The sequence below is a fragment of the Megalobrama amblycephala genome, linkage group LG11 (assembly GCF_018812025.1).
Source record: "Megalobrama amblycephala isolate DHTTF-2021 linkage group LG11, ASM1881202v1, whole genome shotgun sequence".
Taxonomy (NCBI): Eukaryota; Metazoa; Chordata; class Actinopteri; order Cypriniformes; family Xenocyprididae; genus Megalobrama; species Megalobrama amblycephala.
Genome location: NC_063054.1, coordinates 40,018,590 through 40,038,220, shown reverse-complemented (window position 1 = coordinate 40,038,220; position 19,631 = coordinate 40,018,590). Strand labels below are relative to the sequence as shown.

Genomic DNA, 19,631 nt, shown 5'->3' with positions numbered 1-19,631 from the left:
CGTATTGAGGTATTTAGTCCGCAAACATTACAGTATTCTTACCGCGACTGATTTAGCTCAGGGCCAGCCAGCTCTCACGCTCTCACGCGCTCAGTCGTTCTCTTTCTATGAAACCTGTAAACCGCATTCACCGGTTCCAACTCTATAGCGAAAATAACTCTATAGCGGTTGTCCAGAGTACTGCAATTATTTCTCATTTAAACTACTACAATCATTTTCATGTCTGTTCTCTGCGCGGCAATTATTTTTCTGCGCGGCCGCGCACGCGCGCAGCTTAGAGGGAACATTGGCTGTGAAGGACTTGTATCTGTCATTCCTGAGACGAATTGATGCTGTGTTGGCCACAAAAAGAGGCCTTACACTATACTAATATATTATTGTGGTCTAAAACCAGGTGTTTCAGTTTCATTGTCCAACCCCTGTAGATCATATTATCCCAGCAGCCTCCCTTATTTGTGTGTAATGTGGTATTTTATCATTGTGTAAAGTAATTAATTTTAATGTCACATTAATGCTGACCTATTGACACCATTAAATCAATATAAAGCTTGATTGCACCTGCATAATCTCTGTGTGATGCACAGAACTGCATCTCCCGCTTTGGTCCAATTAGTGATTAGTTCATTTAATAGCAGGGATTATAGGAAATAATACCTAAACAGAAACTTAATTGAATCAAACTGACCATAAAATAGAATAATTTCAACAGAAATAAACAGAAATCTTAAAATGTGAGTAAGCTATAAATATGACATTTTTAAGTGAACTATATCTGTAATATTAAAGAGTTTTAATTTATTTTTAATCTTTTGCTGCTGTTGTTATTATGTTAAATAAATACTTTGTTTATATATATTAACACTACAGTATTTTGACAGTCATGTCGATGAATTCTCATTGAATTGAACTGAAGCTTTAGCAGTAATTCAAGGACTTTGGGACCAGGGGGAATTCTGCCTCTCTCTCTCTCTCTCTCTCTCTCTCTCTCTCAGGTCTTCTTCCTCAGACTCTCTCTCTCTCTCTCCTGTGTCTCCAGACTGAAGTCATGGAATCAGACATCACTTCATGTCCTGCAGTCTGATCCTCTCAGGAATCCTCGGATCTGATGGGACATTTAAGGATGTTTTTCCCTGATGTCTCATATTCACTGCTGTTGTTGGGAATCTCGTGTCTGACTGGCTTCACTAAGACTTCACAGGAGTTCTCAGGTACTAAACACCATCACACCATCATCCTACAAAAGTTTTTACACTTTATATGATAGGCCTGTTATCCTTTTAAAATTTAAATGAATTCACACGCGTTTAATCGAAATTGTGTTTTGAAACTTTTTTCAACTCCCCAGCTGTATTTCTTTAGTTTCATGCATTTTTGAGGTGTCGGTGGCACACGCGCGTTTATTTCATCCTCCTGTGAATAAGTGAAACATTGTAAGTTAACACATTCTTTCGCGGGAACTTCCGTGACCCACGCGATCAAAGAGAACCTGCACGTGTGCGCGCGCGCTCATGGGGTTACATTATTACATCTTAATGTACAGTTAATATATACAGTGAGGTCCAAAAGTCTGAACAACTAATTAATGTTTTTTATAATGTAATAGTTATTTTATTACAAATATATTGTCAATTTGAGTTAGGCTATCAAGTTAAATATTGGAATTTAAGTGAAAATGTTTAAGAAAGTCTTTTGAGCACCACTGCATATTATTATATAGCCTACTACAGTATTCATATAGCGATCCTATATAGATAAGTACATGAAGCATTGATTTCGTGAACTCTGTTGTTCATGTTTAGACTGTTACATGGCTTTCAATGTGTTATTTTGAAGATACACAAACAGCACTGTTTGTGTAGTTTATCTGTGGTTTATGAATGTTGTGTGTTTAGCTTGTGAAGAAATGAAGGACATAGATATGAATTGATCAGAAACAGCTGTGATGTGGTGAGTGAAGGCAGATCTCAGTGTGTGATGGTGTTCCCTGCTTGTTTTTAATAGAATTTTGTTTGCATTTCTCTCCTTAATTTACTCAAATGTGCACAGCTTTGCTTTAGACGAAAAATAAACATCATGTTTTTTTTTTCTACCACAATTGAACTGTCCATTTATTTTCTACCACAAGTACCACAATTGAACTTTCATTGACAGTCAGGTTTATTTGTATAGTGCTTTACACAATACAAACTGCTTAAGTCTTAATGGGTTAATCTCACAAAAAGATATATATATATATATATATATATATATATATATATATATATATATATATACACACTGCCCTCCAAAAATTTGGAAACACCCCTGGCAAAGTGTGGTTTTGGGCGATATCAGCATAAATCCTTATCATTTTTTTGGTGCAAATACATTAAAGTAACTTGACATTATCATTGAAGACCACCAATAATAATTTTCATTTTGATTACATAATAATGGCAATAAATACAAGTCAAAGTTAGACATGCCCCTTTGCCAGCTGTGATGTCTGGTTTTATATATATATATATATATATATATAGCCTATATATATATATATAAATATGTGTATGTATGTATGTGTGTGTGTGTGTATATATATATATATATATATATATATATATGTGTGTGTGTGTGTGTGTATGTGTGTGTGTGTAAATATATATATATATATATATATATATATATATATATAAGCCTTTTATGCATTGCAACATTATTACTGCAATGTGAAAAAATATTTAAATTGTAAAATATTTATTTCATCGTAGTATTTGTACTTATTTGTACTTGTGCCTTTAATTTCTGCCTATTTAAAAAAAAAAAAAGGTAAATAAAATGGTTTTCATTCATAATGAGAATTGAATAATCACAGTGCAACAAACTGTCAATAAACAGGCTTCATTTGTTGAAGCAAAATATAATTTCCCATTTTTTCCCTAGTTTTGAAATATGACCAGGGCTTGTTTTTGTGGGATTCTCATGAGCAGCATCATTCGAGCTGTCCTGTCAAAGAAAACACACAGGATTGTTGTTCTGTTGGGTCACACAGGACCGATCCTGTGACTCTTACTCTAAAAGACTCTCACACACTCTGGAATGTCCGTTTGATTGACAGGTGCTTGAAGAGGGTGACAGAAGTTGTTGATGGAGACGGAGCATCTGTTGCCGGGCAACAGGCCTGTACATCTGTCCTACAGGAACCTCATGCCTTTGTGTGTGTGTGCTGTTTCATCTTGCTTAATTAGCTTCACACACACACTCATTCATTGTGTGTGTGTTCACTACACAGTGAAAGTAGGCATAAAGCTGTGGGCGGGGCTTATTGAGGTGCTGAATGGGATGTGTGGCTGTTAAAGGGTCAGTAGGTCAACTGAGGTCAAACTATTTGATGGATTCCAATACACCATTAAGACTGTCGTACCGTCATTCATGTGCTTCAGTCTTAAAGTCCATATGAAATTACATTTAAAGGTGCGCTTTAACTTGAGCTGCATCTTTGATAAAGGCGTTAAAATTTAGATGAAGACTCAGAAGAAAACATTATTTTATTCTACATAAGAGCATATTTTTAAGTAAAAAAATTAACATTGAGCAGGAAATGATCTAGGGTGGGGCTTGATTTGATTGGCTATGATATTATTGGTTAATGTGTTTGTTCCCCATCTGTGTGGCTTTGATTATATTACTAACCATATAAACACTGCAGTTTGGGGTCAGTAAGATTTTTAAATTGTTCTTGAAAGAAGTCTCTTCTGCTTACCAAGGCTGCATTTATTTGATCAGAAATACAGTAAAAACAGTAATATTGTGAAATATTATTACAATTTAAAATAACTGTTTTCTATTTGAATATATTGTAAAATGTAATTTATGCTGCTTCATATTTTTGTAGAAACTGTGATACATTTTTTGAAAGTTCAAAAGTTCAGCATTTATTTGAAATAGAAATCTTCTTTAACATTATTATCTTTTCTGTCACTTTTGATCAATTTAATGCATCCTGGATGAATTAAAGTATTATTTTCTGTCAATATAAAAATCTTAATGATGACAAACTTTTTGAAGTCTATTATATATAACTAAATATGTTACATTTAAAATAACATTCACTGATTACATGAATTAAGAAAGTAATTTTGATTCCAGAAATATATATTCAGGCAAAAGCAATAACTTTATCTATTGCAGGACGTGTTTTTCCTTATAAATTTGTCTGTTACCAAACGCTCACATTTCGAGTCTAATCGCACTCCATCTCTTTGCATCCCGTTTCTGCCAAGAAGGAAAAATCTCCCTGTCGGAAGAGAGTAAATGCTTGAAATCAGAGAGTTTAGCTGAGGTGAGAGTCGCTCTAATAACCTTTATACTCCAGAAAGCCAAGAGGTTAGAGGTGTGTGTGTGTGTGTGTGTGTGTGTGTGTGTGTGTGTGTGTGTGTGTGTGTGTGTGTGTGTGTGTGTGTGTGTCTGTGTGTCTGTGTGTGTGTGTGTGTGTGTGTGTGTGTGTGTTTTCTCTGAGGGACTTTGTTCCGGAGGTGGAACTTGAAACCAATGCCTTCTGTTTGTAGAAAAGACCCCCTTCCCCAAACTCCAAGACCCTTTTTCCAGTCCAGGCCACTCTCTCTCACACACACACATGTTCGTTTTTGTGAATTGTGGGGACATTCCATTGGCGTAATGGTTTTTATACTGTACAAACTGTATTTTCTCTCCCCCTACACTACCTTACCCCTAAACCTACCCATCACAGGAAACTGTGCCTATTTTTACTTTCTCACAAAAACTTATTCCGTATGATTTATAAGCCTAGCCTTTTGAAAAGTGGGGACATGGGGTAATGTCCTCATAAGTCACCCTCTCCTTGTAATACCTATGTCATACCCATGTCATTATACACATTTGAGTCCTAATATGTCACAAAAACACACACACACACATATCTTTCTTTGCTGGTCTGTTAGTTAGTGGTGTTTGCTAAATCAAGTGTTGCGATTATCATTGTTCATATATAACATTGGAACAGAGTTGGAACAAACCCCAAAGCCTTAAATAATCCTGCGCATGAACGATTCTTCAGATTGTGTTTTGATAAGGAGAGATGTGTTGTAAGACAGGTGAAAAATTCCACAGACTTCCATTGAAGGAGGGACCTGAGGCATTTCTACTCTTCTGACCAGTAACCAATCGCCTACAAACCACCCAGAACACCCACTGCTCACATTTTCTTCAGAAATTAAAAAAAAATGTGAATCTAGTATTGATCATTGTCTTGAGCAGACACATCACATACCGTATGTTTTGCAGAAGTGCTTTATCAACACACCTCTGTGTTATCTCTCTCTCTCTCTCTCTCTCACACACACACGCACACACACACACACACACACACACACACACACACACAGCGTCAGGCGAGTTGTGTTTGAGCAGATCCTGTGGTTGGGTTGTTATGTCTATGGCAGAACGCTGTCTGTGTGCTGTGATGTGTGTGTGTGTGTCATATCAGCACATCAAAGCCCTGAGGAGAAATTAAAATGGAAACATATAACACACTTGTTGAGGTGTAGAGTTTATCCCTATACAGTGAATGTGGATCAATTAATTTGGGAAGAATTAGAAATTGAAATAGCAATAACTGAGTTCATATCGAGACTTTTGATTTGATCGCAGACGTTGGTATCTTGGCAAATCTGAGCACAGTTTCAGACACTTTTGAGATCCCTTCTGAAACTTTAGAAAAGAGATGCTTGAGAAGCAGGATAGTTCATTTGCTCAATCTCAATTAGCTCTCTATTTGATCTCATTGTGTTCTAGGAGAATACACAAATTACTCTGATTATATACATGTGTGTGTATTATATTATTGTGCATGATGTTATATTGCAGCAGAGCAGCTGTCACTGAGTGGCAATGTTTATGGACAACTCTATCAGGTGTTACAACTCACATATTTTTAACAAAGGTAAAGATAAATGATATGGATGCATACATGTGCAGTGGGAGAAAACTAAAGTAGAAAGAGAGAAGAGAGAAGAGAGAAGGTCTCCTTCACAGCAGAGGTGGAGGAGCAGATGAGAACAAGGAGCTTTTGTTTTGTTGATCACGTCCTGATCCGTTAAAACACTCTCGCTCACTCTCTAGAAAAAAAAGTAGCCATAAATTTTTTTTCCTCACTTTATTGCATTTACAGTTTGTTTGCTGCAACCACTTTGCTACATGCTGGTTTATGATGTGGTGTATTCAGATTCTCCTGCACCTAAACAGCTCATATAAAAATGTAAATATGATTGTTTGTTTTACATTTTCATTTTCTTAAATTCTATTTCATTTCCTTTTTGTATTCTAGTCACATTTATTGTGGCAGTCTAGGTTTTTTTTATTTATTTTGCGAACTCTCTTTTTATGTGTTTTAGTTCATGAAAATAGGTCGTTTTTCATCATATTAACCCTGTAAAGCCTGACATATAAAATAATAGTCAGAAAAATCAACTTCTTTTAAATGGAACAGTTTATTAAATGTTTAGACAAAATATTTTTATCATATGTTTTTTGTTGAGTATCATGTTTGATACATCAGGGCAGGCTTTTATGGCTCATATGATATACTATAGTGAGAATATGGAGGAGAAAACATCTCAATTTTATTCAGAGGCTCAAAAATATTCAATTTAGGTGCTGATATTTGTGACCCTGGACCACAAAACCAGTCATGAGTCACACAGGTATATTTGTAGCAATAGCCAACAATACATTGTATGGGTCAAAATGATCAATTTTTCTTTTATGCCAAAAATCATTAGGATATTAAGTAAAGATCATGTTCCATGAAGATATTTTGTTAATTTCCTATTGTAAATATATCAAAAATGTATTTTTGTGAGTGGATATGCATTGCTTAAGACTTCATTTGGACAACTTTAAAGGCAATTTTCTGAATATTTAGATTTTTTTGCATCCTCAGATTCCTGATTTTCAAATATTGTCCTATCCTAACAATCCATACATCAATGGAAAGCTTATTTATTCAGCTTTCAGATGGGAAAGATTTAAAAAAAAATGATGCTTATAACTGGTTTTGTGGTCCAGGGTCACATTTACATAAAATTTAGATGAAATTCTATTGCTTGTAATGTAAATAAGATCTTTATAACATTACAGCAGATACTTACATAAAATCATGTAAATATCAGTCGTCACTCTATATCTGCCAATAATATTAGTAAGATGATATTTAAATGCTTAGTTTTATGATCAAAGCTCTGTAGTTTTAAAACATATAATGCAATGCAATGATGATTGAGAGATGAACAAATAAATCTTCCTCATATGGATCATATTTGTGACCCTGGACCACAAAATCAGTCATAAGGGTCAATTTTTTGAAATAGAGATTTATATATCATCTGAAAGCTGAATAAATAAGCTTTCCATTGATGTAAGGATTGTTAGGATAGGACAATATTTGAACATCAGGAATCTGAGGGTGCAAAAAAATCTAAATATTGAGAAAATGGCCTTTAAAGTTGTCCAAATGAAGTCCTTAGCAATGCATATCCACTCACAAAAATACATTTTTGATATATTTACAGTCGGAAATTTACAAAATATCTTCATGGAACATGATCTTTACTTAATATCCTAATGATTTTTGGCATTTTTTCTTACATTCACTTTATAAAAATCAGTAAACATTCACAGCAAAAAAAGACCTGAAGGGGGATGTTTATACAATTATACTAAAAGGCCATTTTTATTCGCTAAAAAGTATAAAATATCAGACGACAGCAGGCATGTAGTAGATTGAGTGTGAGAGCAAAAGTTTTGATCATGTTGATAATTTAGAAATTTGTGCAGCAATTATGATACACCAGGATTTATTGGGTTAACAGTTTACGATACTAACTTTCTTCTGCATATGGAGACACATTTTTCAATTCACACTTACGTATATTTCTCTCCAGTCCAACCAGACCATTAAATGACAAAAATAGCTTGTTCAAAAATCATCATAGTTATGGTATCACAAGTTAAAATGCTGTTTAATACAACCTGTTTTTGGACTTTCTGGTGTTTGTTATGCAACTGAAAATCAAATCAAGTGAATTAGAGGAGTCAGATGAGACATTTAGAGAATGTTTTATGTAAACGCAAATGTACAAAAATACAAAGTCTGCATGAAGGTTCTTCAGAATTTCTCATATTGTGTTCAGCAGGAAAAAATGACAGCATATGGTTTTATAATATGAGGGCGAATAAATAACGACAGGATTTTAAAATTATTTTTGGGTGAACTATTCCTTGAAAATGCTGAGGTTTAAGCCCCTTCAGCTGATCTGTGTGTGTGTAATTCATTAGCAGCCTCTAATCTCTATTGTAGTGCCATGTTGACACTCTCTCTGCTCACACACGCGCACACACTCAGTGTTGTGTGTTTCCTGTTCTCTGAGGTTGAGCATCAGAGGTCAAGTCAGGTCACCCCGAGGTTAATGACAGTGTTTAGAATAAATCATCTACTTATTATGAGCTTTGATGTGACCACTGTCCATTTATTTAACCAGTATTTTGCCCTTGAGCGTTCAGCGTGTGGTTTAGGGTGTGTGTGTGGTTCCTGTTGGCTGGAGATGTTCTCCTAACAGCTGCGTTCCAGTTTTGAGGGAATTCCTCCTCAATATCTGCTCTCTCATGTTAAACTCCGCTCTATAATTTTCCAAAAATATCCCCCGCAGCCGTAGAGCCGTTTTAGTGCCGCTCCAGTGAGTCACGCTAAAGTCTTTCTGAGGACTAAAGGCGATTAGTTGCACCAGTTCGGCTCTTGTCACATTACTGTATATGCATGTGTTAATTCAACCACCTCTTTCTTCACTCATTATTTGATTAAATGACATTAAAAGACATTTTTACTTACAACTGAATTAAAAATGGAAAAAGATGATGGACAGCACTCGCTGAATTAAACATGCAGCACAGAAAAGGTCACAATAGTACTACTACTGTTTGAAACATTCATTACAAACTGCATAGTGTTTTGCATACTCATTTTTTTTTAAATAAATAAATAAATGCATACTGTTTTTTATATATACACTACTGTTAAAGATTTTTTTTTAAAGAAATTAATACTTTTATTTAGTATTGAGGCATTAAAGTGGTCAAAAATGACAGTAAAGACATAATGTTACAAAATACATCTGTTCCAAATAAATGCTGTTCTTTTGAACATTCTATTCATCAAACAATCCTAAATTTTTTTTTAAATTGATTTATTTTAAAGCATTGTTGAGTCAATTAAACATGATCAGAATTTTAAGGCTTATGTTTTATGTTTAGATGTATATTCACAAAAAAATGATACAACTATTTTATTTTTTTATATTTGTGTATTTTTAAGGCTTTTTAAAGGTGCTTTAGAACTTCTTTTTAAAAGATGCAATATAAGTCTAAGGTGTCCACTGAATGTGTCTGTAAAGTTTCAGCTCAAAATACCCCATAGATTTTTTTTTTTATTCATTTTTTTTAACTGCCTATTTTGGGGCATCATTAACTATGCACCGATATATAGGTTGCGGCCCCTTTAATTCTCGTGCCCCCCCCAGTGACGGCTCTTGTCTCCGTGAATACGGTAATAAACGATGGTAACTTTAACCACATTTAACAGTACATTAGCAACATGCTAACGAAACATTTAGAAAGACAATTTACAAATATCACTAAAAATATCATGATATCATGGATCATGTCAGTTATTATTGCTCCATCTGCCATTTTTCGCTATTGTCCTTGCTTGCTTACCTAGTCTGATGATTCAGCTGTGCACAGATCCAGATGTTAATACTGGCTGCCCTTGTCTAATGCCTTGAACATGGGCTGGCATATGCAAATATTGGGGGCGTACATATTAATGATCCCGACTTTTACGTAACAGTCAGGTGTTATGTTGAGATTCGCCTGTTCTTCGGAGTTCTTTTAAACAAATGAGATTTATATAAGAAGGAGGAAACAATGGAGTTTGAGACTCACTGTATGTCATTTCCATGTACTGAACTCTTGTTATTCAACTATGCCAATATAAATTCAATATTTAATTCTAGGGCACCTTTAATGCCATTTTAATCAAAATTTGTCATATATACAATAAATATAATCATATCCTGCTCATCCCACCCTGTTATGCCGCATTCGATCATCATTCATTTATTATCTGCTTAAAGGATTAGTTCACTTTCAAATGAAAATTACCCGAAGCTTTACTCACCTTCAAGCTATCCTAGGTGTAGGTGTACCCTGATGCTCCAAAGCTTTATAATGGCAGTAAATGGAAAGAATCCATCCATCATAAACAAACTCCACACGGCTCCGGGGGGTTAATAAAGGCCTTCTGAAGTGAAGCGATGTGTTTGTGTAAGGAAAATATTCACATTTAACAAGTTATAAAGTCAATTATCAAGCTTCCGTCAGACCGCCTTCCATATTCAACTTACGAAGAGCATGTAACGCCTCTTGCTGTTCAAAACGCTTACACTACGTCCTACACCTTCCGGATTCTACTTACGACTTTTCCGTAAGTTGAATATGGAAGGCGGTCTGGCGGAAGCTAGTTATTTTACTTTATAACGTGATAAATGTAAATATTTTTCTTACACATACGCATCGCTTCGCTTCAGAAGGCCTTTATTAACCCCCCCGGAGCCGTGTGGAGTACGTTTATGATGGATGGAGGCACTTTCTTCAGCTTCATACTCGTTGGTCCCGTTCACTGCCATTATAAAGCTTAGGAGCATCAAGGTGATTATTAATAAATCACTGATTGTGTTCGTCTGAAAGAAGAAAATCATATACACCTGGGATGGCTTGAGAGTAAATCATAAGGTAATTTTCATTTTAAAGTGAACTAATCCTTTAAGATCAATAAATTCTTCTCTTAAAAGAAAACAGATCAACTTTTTTGCTCAAGGTGTCACTACATTTGAAGACTGACCCTGTTGCATTGTTCTTGCTCTTTGTGAAGTGTCTGTTTGTGTGGATGGGGATGAAGGTTTTCAGATTGTAGCTTCCACTCCTGGTGAATGTCAAATGTTCAGAGAGCTATGCAAGACACAAACACACACACACACACACACACACACACACACACACACACACACACACACACACACACACACACACACACACACACACACACACACACACACACACACATACAGACAGTTCACCTTTCACAAAATAACATTGAAATCCCAAACAGGCTGACTGCTGGATTGTGTGTGTGTGTGTGTGTGTGTGTGTGTGTGTGTGTGTGTGTGTGTGTGTGTGTGTGTGTGTGTGTGTGTCAGTATGTTTATTGTGTTTTGCTTCAGGTTACTCTGCAGACATGTGGAATTCACCCGTCATCACTCTCCACCAATCACAGCACAGCATCATTTAAACTGAAGGAAACTCCAGCACTACTAACACACACACACACACACACACACACACACACACACACACACACACACACACAGACTGTTTTCTCTCTCTGTGTCTAATTGACCATCTCTCATCCAGTGTCTGTGTTTTAGGGCACTGGGAGGGCAGTAAATTACCCCCTTTTGCCCTCTCACATCACATGACTGAGCACATGACATGTCACTTCCACTTTTTCCACTTTTTCCACTTCGTCCTCTTTGGTCTGTGTTCGTCCCTAGCCGTCCCTAGTACTAATATACATTTTATATTATGTTTGTGGTATTTCATATGTATACACAATTTCAGTGTAAAACATTATAATCCACAATGCAGTGCACTCAACTTGACCTACATCTATTTCCACTGTGATTTATAACATACTTCATGGATTTAGTGAGGAAAAGAACTACAATCCCATGAAGCATTGCAAACTGCATAATTGAATTAAAAATGATGAAGCATAGAGGTACTCATTTATAAATGCTGATTTTATATATATATATATATATATATATATATATATATATATATATATATATATATATATACACTACCGTTTAAAAGTTTGGGATCGGTAAGATTTTTAATGTCTTTAAAAGGAGTTTCGTCTGCTCACCAATGCTGCATTTATTTAATTAAAAATACAGTAAAAACAGTAATATTGTGAAATTTTATTTCAATTTAAAATAACTGTTTTCTATTTGAAAATATTTGAAAATATAATTTATTCCTGTGATCAAAGCTGAATTTTCAGCATCATTACTCCAGTCTTCAGTGTCACATGATCCTTCCAGAAATCATTCTAATATGCTGATTTGCTGCTCAAGAAACATTTATTGTGTACAGATGTAGAAAATATTTGTGTACAATATTTTTTTTCAGGATTCTTTGATGAATAGAAAGTTCAAAAGAACAGCATTTATTTGAAATATAATCTTTTGTTAAATTTTAAATGTCTTTACTGTCACTTTTGATTGATTTAATGCATCCTTGCTGAATAAAAGTATTCATTTCTTTTTTTCAAAAAAATAAAAATAAAAATTCTTACTGACCCCAAACTTTTGAACGGTAGTGTACAAAAGCTTTGTATTTTAGATAAATGCTGTTCTTTTGAACTTTCTATTCATCAAGGAATCCTGAAAAAAAAGTATACAACTGTTTTTAACATTGATAATAATAATAAATGTTTCTTGAGCAGCAAATCATCATATTAAAATTATTTCTGAAGGATCATGTGACACTGAAGACTGGAGTAATGATGCTGAAAATTCAGCTTTTCCAACACAGAAATAAATTACATTTTATATTATATTCCAATAGAAAACAGTTATTTTAAATTGTAATAATATTTCACAATATTACTGTTTTTACTGTATTTTTAATTAAATAAATGCAATCTTGGTGAGCAGACAAAACTTATTTTAAAAATATGAAAAATTTTACCGATCCCAAACTTTTGAACAGTAGTGTATATACAAACAATATATTTAAAGTTTATTGCAAAATATGCATATATATTTACAAACATTTAAGCCATTTATGTTTGCCGTCGAGGCTGAGAGGATGCTAACATTAGTAGTACCTCAAGCGGTTAAAACAATGTGACAAAAACACCAACTGTTTAATGTCACGATTGTTACCATTCATTTGCATTAGTTATATCCATTTATTCACTGTTATGCATTCATTATCCAGCAGAGTTGCATATTTAAACTGTCATCATGCAGCAACAGAAACATAAATCAGAAATGTATTTGATTTCAGTTCTTTTTTTTTTGCACTGTAACACATATTTTGATTAGATAATCATCAAGTTTTCTAAAATAGAGCCAAATAGTTTGTGAAAATTTAAATGAAATGGTAACACTTTACAATAAGAGTCCATTTGTAACATTAAATAAGGTTAATAAAACATATTGTTCATTGCTAATTTACATTTTAACATTTTAAAGTTCTCTTACATTAGTTATAATGCACTATAATGAATTAACATGAATGATCAATGTATAATTAATATATTACTTTTTTTATTTAAAACTTACAATAAATATTTAGCCATTTTTTTTAATTCAAATGTAAGAGAATACAATTTTGCTGCTCAAACTGTGTATAGAACAATTTTTTATAATATTTTTTGCTCCTTATATTTTATAGATTTACTTGTACTTTTAATTTCAATACTTAAGTATGTTTAATATCAAAACAATACTTTTCATACTTGAGTACAAAAAATATCACATACTTTAAACTTTTACTCAAGTAACATTCTAAACAGTGACTTTAATTTTTAAGTCATTTTCTGTTTAGATATCTATACTTTTCCTCAAGCATGGCTTTTGAGTACTTTATGTTTGAGAGAGTGTAGAGATTGACTCGATTACGCCATTCGCAGTGCTTCATGTGAGTGGGCGGAGCTAACAAGATATTTTCTTATGTGTTGCTTGTTTCGACTCTCTCATTGGTGGAATTTTCTGTATGGCATCATGGGTAATGTAGTTTTTCACCACGAATTCCATTGTTAAACACAATTATTTGAAAACTAAGCTGAAATAACGTGGACTGATGGCTTCAACAGAAGCAAATACTATCAATTAACAACCTCGCAGATCACAGTAGGTCTGTCTTTAAAGGTTTATAAGTTACCATTCAAAATCAATCTCCCTATGAAAAAAATGAATGGAGTTTTTCCTTCCTGAACCTGACTGTTGCACTCTATTGTAAAGTGCTCTCTTCCCTGCAGCATTGGCTCTTTCTGTCTGTTTTGACCTGGTTTTATTCTTGTCTTGTGTTTATTGTATGTTGTGTTCGGGTAAACCTCCACCTGAGCTGCTTTAAAGCGCTTCATATTTGTGTGATCGGTGGCCTAGAGGCCGTTCTCTGATTGGAGATCCCACGCAGGTGTTGTCTGTCATTTGAGCCGTGATTGGTGAGAGGAGCTGTCAGTCAGCGGCTGGAATGTTGGCTTCTTTCCGAGAACAATAGCAGGAGGGATTGTGTTCGGAAAGCCTAAAGCACTCCAAGGAATCCCGAGTGGATTGTACAGCATTCCTTTCATGAGCGGGAGAACAGGCCTTCTGTATTACATTATTATTTCATTATTCTTTCATCTAGAGCACATCATTATGAATGCATTTGAGTATCTTTGTTATTTATCTGAGGCCGATTACAGCACGTTAAATCATGGTGACCATGATTCTGTTTTGCATTTCTTTTACATGTGTAATTGATTGCTATTAGTTTATTATAAATTATAATAAAAAGGTGTGCAGTAACCAGGAAACTCCCATCCTAATGAAAAGCTCTCTCCATGTATTATAAATAGTATATTATTATTTGATGTGAATGTTGTCATTAACGTACATCCTATAACCGTACACCTTTTAAAACACTTTTTCCTCTTAAAGTCGGCATGAAACGGAAGTTGCAAGCCTTTTCTTACCTATTGTGACATATATCCGAGTGAAACAGCTTCTCAAACAAGAACAAATGTTGGGCGGGACTTGATTTTGTCCATCAGAAACTGATTGAATTATTGGATTGCTATTGGTCCATCTCATGTGATTGACAGGTGGCTCCGCCCTCGTGCCAGTAAACACAACGTCAAAGAAGAGAAGAGATGCTGCGAGAGGGAGGAAAATAGAGCACTGCAAAATAAATCATCTTTATTTTGATTAAACATCATGAGGGATTGTTTACTCGTGTCATAAGCCCCGCCCCCTGAGCTCTGTGGTCTTATTACTGTAACTGTGTTTAACTGCGGTGACCGTGAAGAAAAATAGAGCAGTTTTCTTTGCTCTCATAGAGGATGAAGGAGGATGTGTGTGGTCCTGGCAAACCCTACGTTATTGGGACAAAATGTCCCCACAAAGATTGGCAATATCTGAAATCCTTGCCCTTGTGGGGAGATTTTTTTTATTTAAAAATGCAGAAAGTTTTCTGTGAGTACGTTTATGGTTAGGGCATAGAATATACAGTTTGTGCAGTATAAAAATCATTATGTCTATGGAAAGTCCCCATAAAACATGAAAACCCAACATGTGTGAGCGAGTGTACTGAGCCTTTGGTGGTCTGATCCCTACAGGTCTGGGCTGGTTGTGTATATTGAGGTAATGTTTAGTGCTTTGTGTGTCCGTGTCTCCATTATTCCTTTGATGAACAGAGCTGACATCACTCACTCAGCACGGAAGCGTTTGTGTAAATCGCTTCTTTCCGTTGTGAAGGTGGACTGTTAGGATAAAACACTTTCTTTGTTGAACCTACTTAAACAGAAAGTAAAGCACTTATTTAATAGTACTGATGTGGTTCATTTATAATTTATTGAGTGAGTCAGGAACACCTCAGCAACACTCTCATGTTTGACCATGTTTATTTTTTTCAGAATTTGAAAATGAGATATGTGAGAAGATGATAGTTTACAGTGAACGATAATAACAGCTGTGTTGTCTTTCTGTGGAAGGTTATCTGTCCCGTGTGCTGAGGAATTACACCGAACAGGCGTGTGACGGAGAATTCCTGACTGTCCGCTGCCCGCCCAGAACCTCCATCACCGTCCAATCGGCTTTCTACGGCGGACGAGACCCCACCCACTCACTTCAGTGCCCATCCACTTATAGCAGTGCTGGAGCACACTCAGTGAATGACATCACTTCCTGTCATGTGTCAACATCTTTGCAGGTAATACACGATGAAATAAGAGTGATTAAATAAAACGATCTATTCAATTCCAGACAGTGCTATATTAGTATTATTTATATACTATTATAGTATTAATTCATATTTATTTTTATAATATTTTATAATATTATTATTAGCTTTAATTTTTTATTTTTTTTTGGTAATATTAGTACGATAACTTTTCTAAGTTTTTTTAAGTTTATCATGTAATAATTTTATTTTATTTTATTATGTTTTTTTGTTTTTTTGATGAACCAACGAACATAAGACTCTCCATAGATTCTGGACTGCTTCACAAACGAGGGTCAATTCAACGCTGGATTTGCACAAAAGATTAACATGACGGCACATGCTAGTGGATGAGTTGAATCAACTCCACAGCAACTACATAAATTTATCCACTAACCATTCAGAAACGTCCAGTTTCATTCTAAAAGTAATTTCTTCCTGAGTCTGTCCATCAGTGTCGACTCCGGTTTGAACAATGTAAGGCTAAACATCTTTGTCATTTTGGCTGCGTGAGATTCTCCAGCTTTGTTGTTGTTGAGCAACCGAAGCGCGAGCTGTTAAAGCTCCGCCCTCTTCTGGAAAGTGGACCGAGAGCAGCAGCTCATTTGCATTTAAAGGGACACACACAAAAACAGCGTGTTTTTACTCACACCCAAATAGGGGCAAATTTGACAAGCTATAATAAATGATATGTGGGGTATTTTGAGCGGAAACTTCACAGACACATTTTGGGGACACCAGAGACTTATATTACATCTTGTAAAAAGTGGCCCTTTAAAAAAAATTTCAGAAAAAACTTTCCATGAATGATGCATCTGTTTGTGCAAACATTATTAAAGACCATAACTTTTTTTAATAACTTTGAGAGAACCTTGCCAAACACTGTTTCATTTTGACTTTAATAGATGGAAAGTTCTTCATATCTTATTTGTGAATGTGAATTCACTCTATGTGTGTGGTCCAATGTTACATCATAATGAGGCTGTATTTTGTTTTTGTGCATTTAAATGTGTTGCGACACACAACGTGGCAGTAGCTGGTTTGAACTGCCGCTTCTGTGACAGCCCACGCACCCGTGATTTACGGTTGCACGCTTGGTGAAACCACATGCTATAAACACACACATGTATAGCACTGTGCGCTGGAGTAAAATTTTTTATGCCCAGAGAGAAGGAATCTTCTGTGGGGGAAAACGAAAGGCGTGGAATGTATTTACCTGAATGAAAACATGCCATTCAAAGAGCTGTCTGTGTGTCTGTGTCTGTCTGTCTGGCTGCAGAAGATGTTGGATGAATGTGAGGACAGGCGGAGATGTCAGGTTCTTGTCAACAGTCGTTTGTTTGGGACGGACCCCTGCCCGACCGTCAGCAAATACCTCAGTGTGCAGTACAAGTGCAGGCCGAGTGAGTTTCTCACACACACACACACACACACACACACACACACACACACACACACACACACACACACACACACACACACATTTACTTGGCTATCTAAATGAGAAAATGTATAGACTTATATTTTTATATGCGGCTAGGTATATAAATACTATAACCTAACTCTAACCCAGTGGTTCCCAACCTTTTTTCCAGGAGATCCCGATTTTAACATTCAAAATCTTAAAAAAAAAAGCTTATTTTCGATTAAAGGTGCCCTAGAATTAAAAATTGAATTTACCTTGGCATAGTTGAATAACAAGAGTTCAGTACATGGAAATGACATACAGTGAGTTTCAAACTCCATTGTTTCCTCTTTCTTATGTAAATCTCATTTGTTTAAAAGACCTCCGAAGAACAGGCGAATCTCAACATAACACGTAACAGTCGGGATCATTAATATGTACGCCCCCAATATTTGCATATGCCAGCCCATGTTCAAGGCATTAGACAAGGGCAGCCAGTATTAATGTCTGGATCTGTGCACAGCTGAATCATCAGACTAGGTAAGCAAGCAAGACAACAGTGAAAAATGGCAGATGGAGCAATAATAACTGACATGATCCATGATATCATGATATTTTTAGTGATATTTGTAAATTGTCTTTCTAAATGTTTCGTTAGCATGTTGCTAATGTACTGTTAAATGTGGTTAAAGTTACTATCGTTTACTACTGTATTCACGGAGACAAGAGCGGTCGTTATTTTCATTATTAAACACTTGCAGTCTGTATAATGCATAAACACAACTTCATTCTTTATAAATCTCTCCAACAGTGTAGCATTAGCCGTTAGCGACGGAGCATAGCCCCAAACTCATTCAGAATCAAATGTAAACATCCAAATAAATACCATACTTACGCGATTAGACATGCTGCATGACGAACACTTTGTAAAGATCCATTTTGAGGGTTATATTAGCTGTGTGAACTTTGTTTATGCAATGATAGAATCGAGAGCTCGGGAGGGGGGCAGAGAGCGCAAGCAATTAAAGGGGCCGCAGCCTGAATCGGCACATTTCTAATTATGCCCCAAAACAGGCAGTTAAAAAAATTGATTTAAAAAAATCTATGGGGTATTTTGAGCTGAAACTTCACAAACACATACAGGGGACACCTTAGACTTATATTACATCTTGTAAAAAAACGTTCGATGGCACCTTTAAGGTACATGTATACGCACGCACGCACACGTCCACTATATGACTGCATCTCTCCTCTATTGGCTGCTTTCAGCAGGTTTTTGTGTTCTGTTAGCTGAGCAGAGAGAAATCTGTCCGCTTTCTGTCCTTTTTCTCATGCAGGTCTGACAAATAAACCCCTGTACCTCAGTTACAGGTCACTGTGTCTGTTAAAGCTCCACAGATATAGACACACACTGAGTTGAGTTGAATAATCACACTATTGTCTGCTGTAGAGCTGCTTATAGCTGAATTAAATTCTTTGTATAACTGATGAACTTTACACAGTTATTGAACTGAACTGAATCAACACTGAACTGACTTGAGCTGAATAACGACACTATTAGGGGCTTTCGTAAATTTCAAAATATACTCAAATAGAACAAATTTTAAATTTTAATAATATTTTATTGTTTTCTACTGAAAAGTAGTGCATTTGATCAAAATACACGAAAAACTGTTATTTTGTGAAATAACTGTTTTCTATTTTAATATATTTTAAAAGTAAATTGGTTTGTGTATGTCGTTTCATGATGACTGTGTGTGTGTTCTCTCTCCAGATGAGTATAAGAGTAAAGTGGTGTGTGAAGGGGAGCGGTTGCGCTTGGGCTGTAAGACGGAGATGCAAATCGTGGTTTATTCCGCCATGTTTGGCCGCACGCAGCAGGGCACGCTGGAGTGTCCTCCACACCACCGGAGAGCGCCGTCTGTCGGTGAGAGCTCAGACTCATTTCTCATTTTCACCAGATTCAACTGTGAATCAATGAAAGTTTTGTTTTCAAATCCTTGTGAATTCTGAGCATATTAGTGTTCCTTTAAATCAAGAACACTATATATATTAGTTGTTATTTTAGTTTTATTATAGTTGTATTTTGAATTAGCTTTTTTATATTTTTAGTTTTCATGTT

At 35.4% G+C, this 19,631-nt stretch overlaps 1 protein-coding gene across 1 annotated transcript; it reads left to right on the top strand.

Moving 5' to 3' along the window:
* Positions 1–1,035: 1,035 nt before the first annotated feature.
* Positions 1,036–19,522, top strand: LOC125278824 (protein eva-1 homolog C-like). Its single transcript, XM_048208155.1, has 4 exons — positions 1,036–1,208; positions 15,878–16,095; positions 17,384–17,507; positions 19,284–19,522. Exons 1-4 carry the CDS (start codon positions 1,106–1,108, stop codon positions 19,520–19,522), a joined length of 684 nt encoding a protein of 227 aa, XP_048064112.1. The 5' UTR covers positions 1,036–1,105.
* The last annotated feature ends 109 nt before the right edge of the window (positions 19,523–19,631 follow it).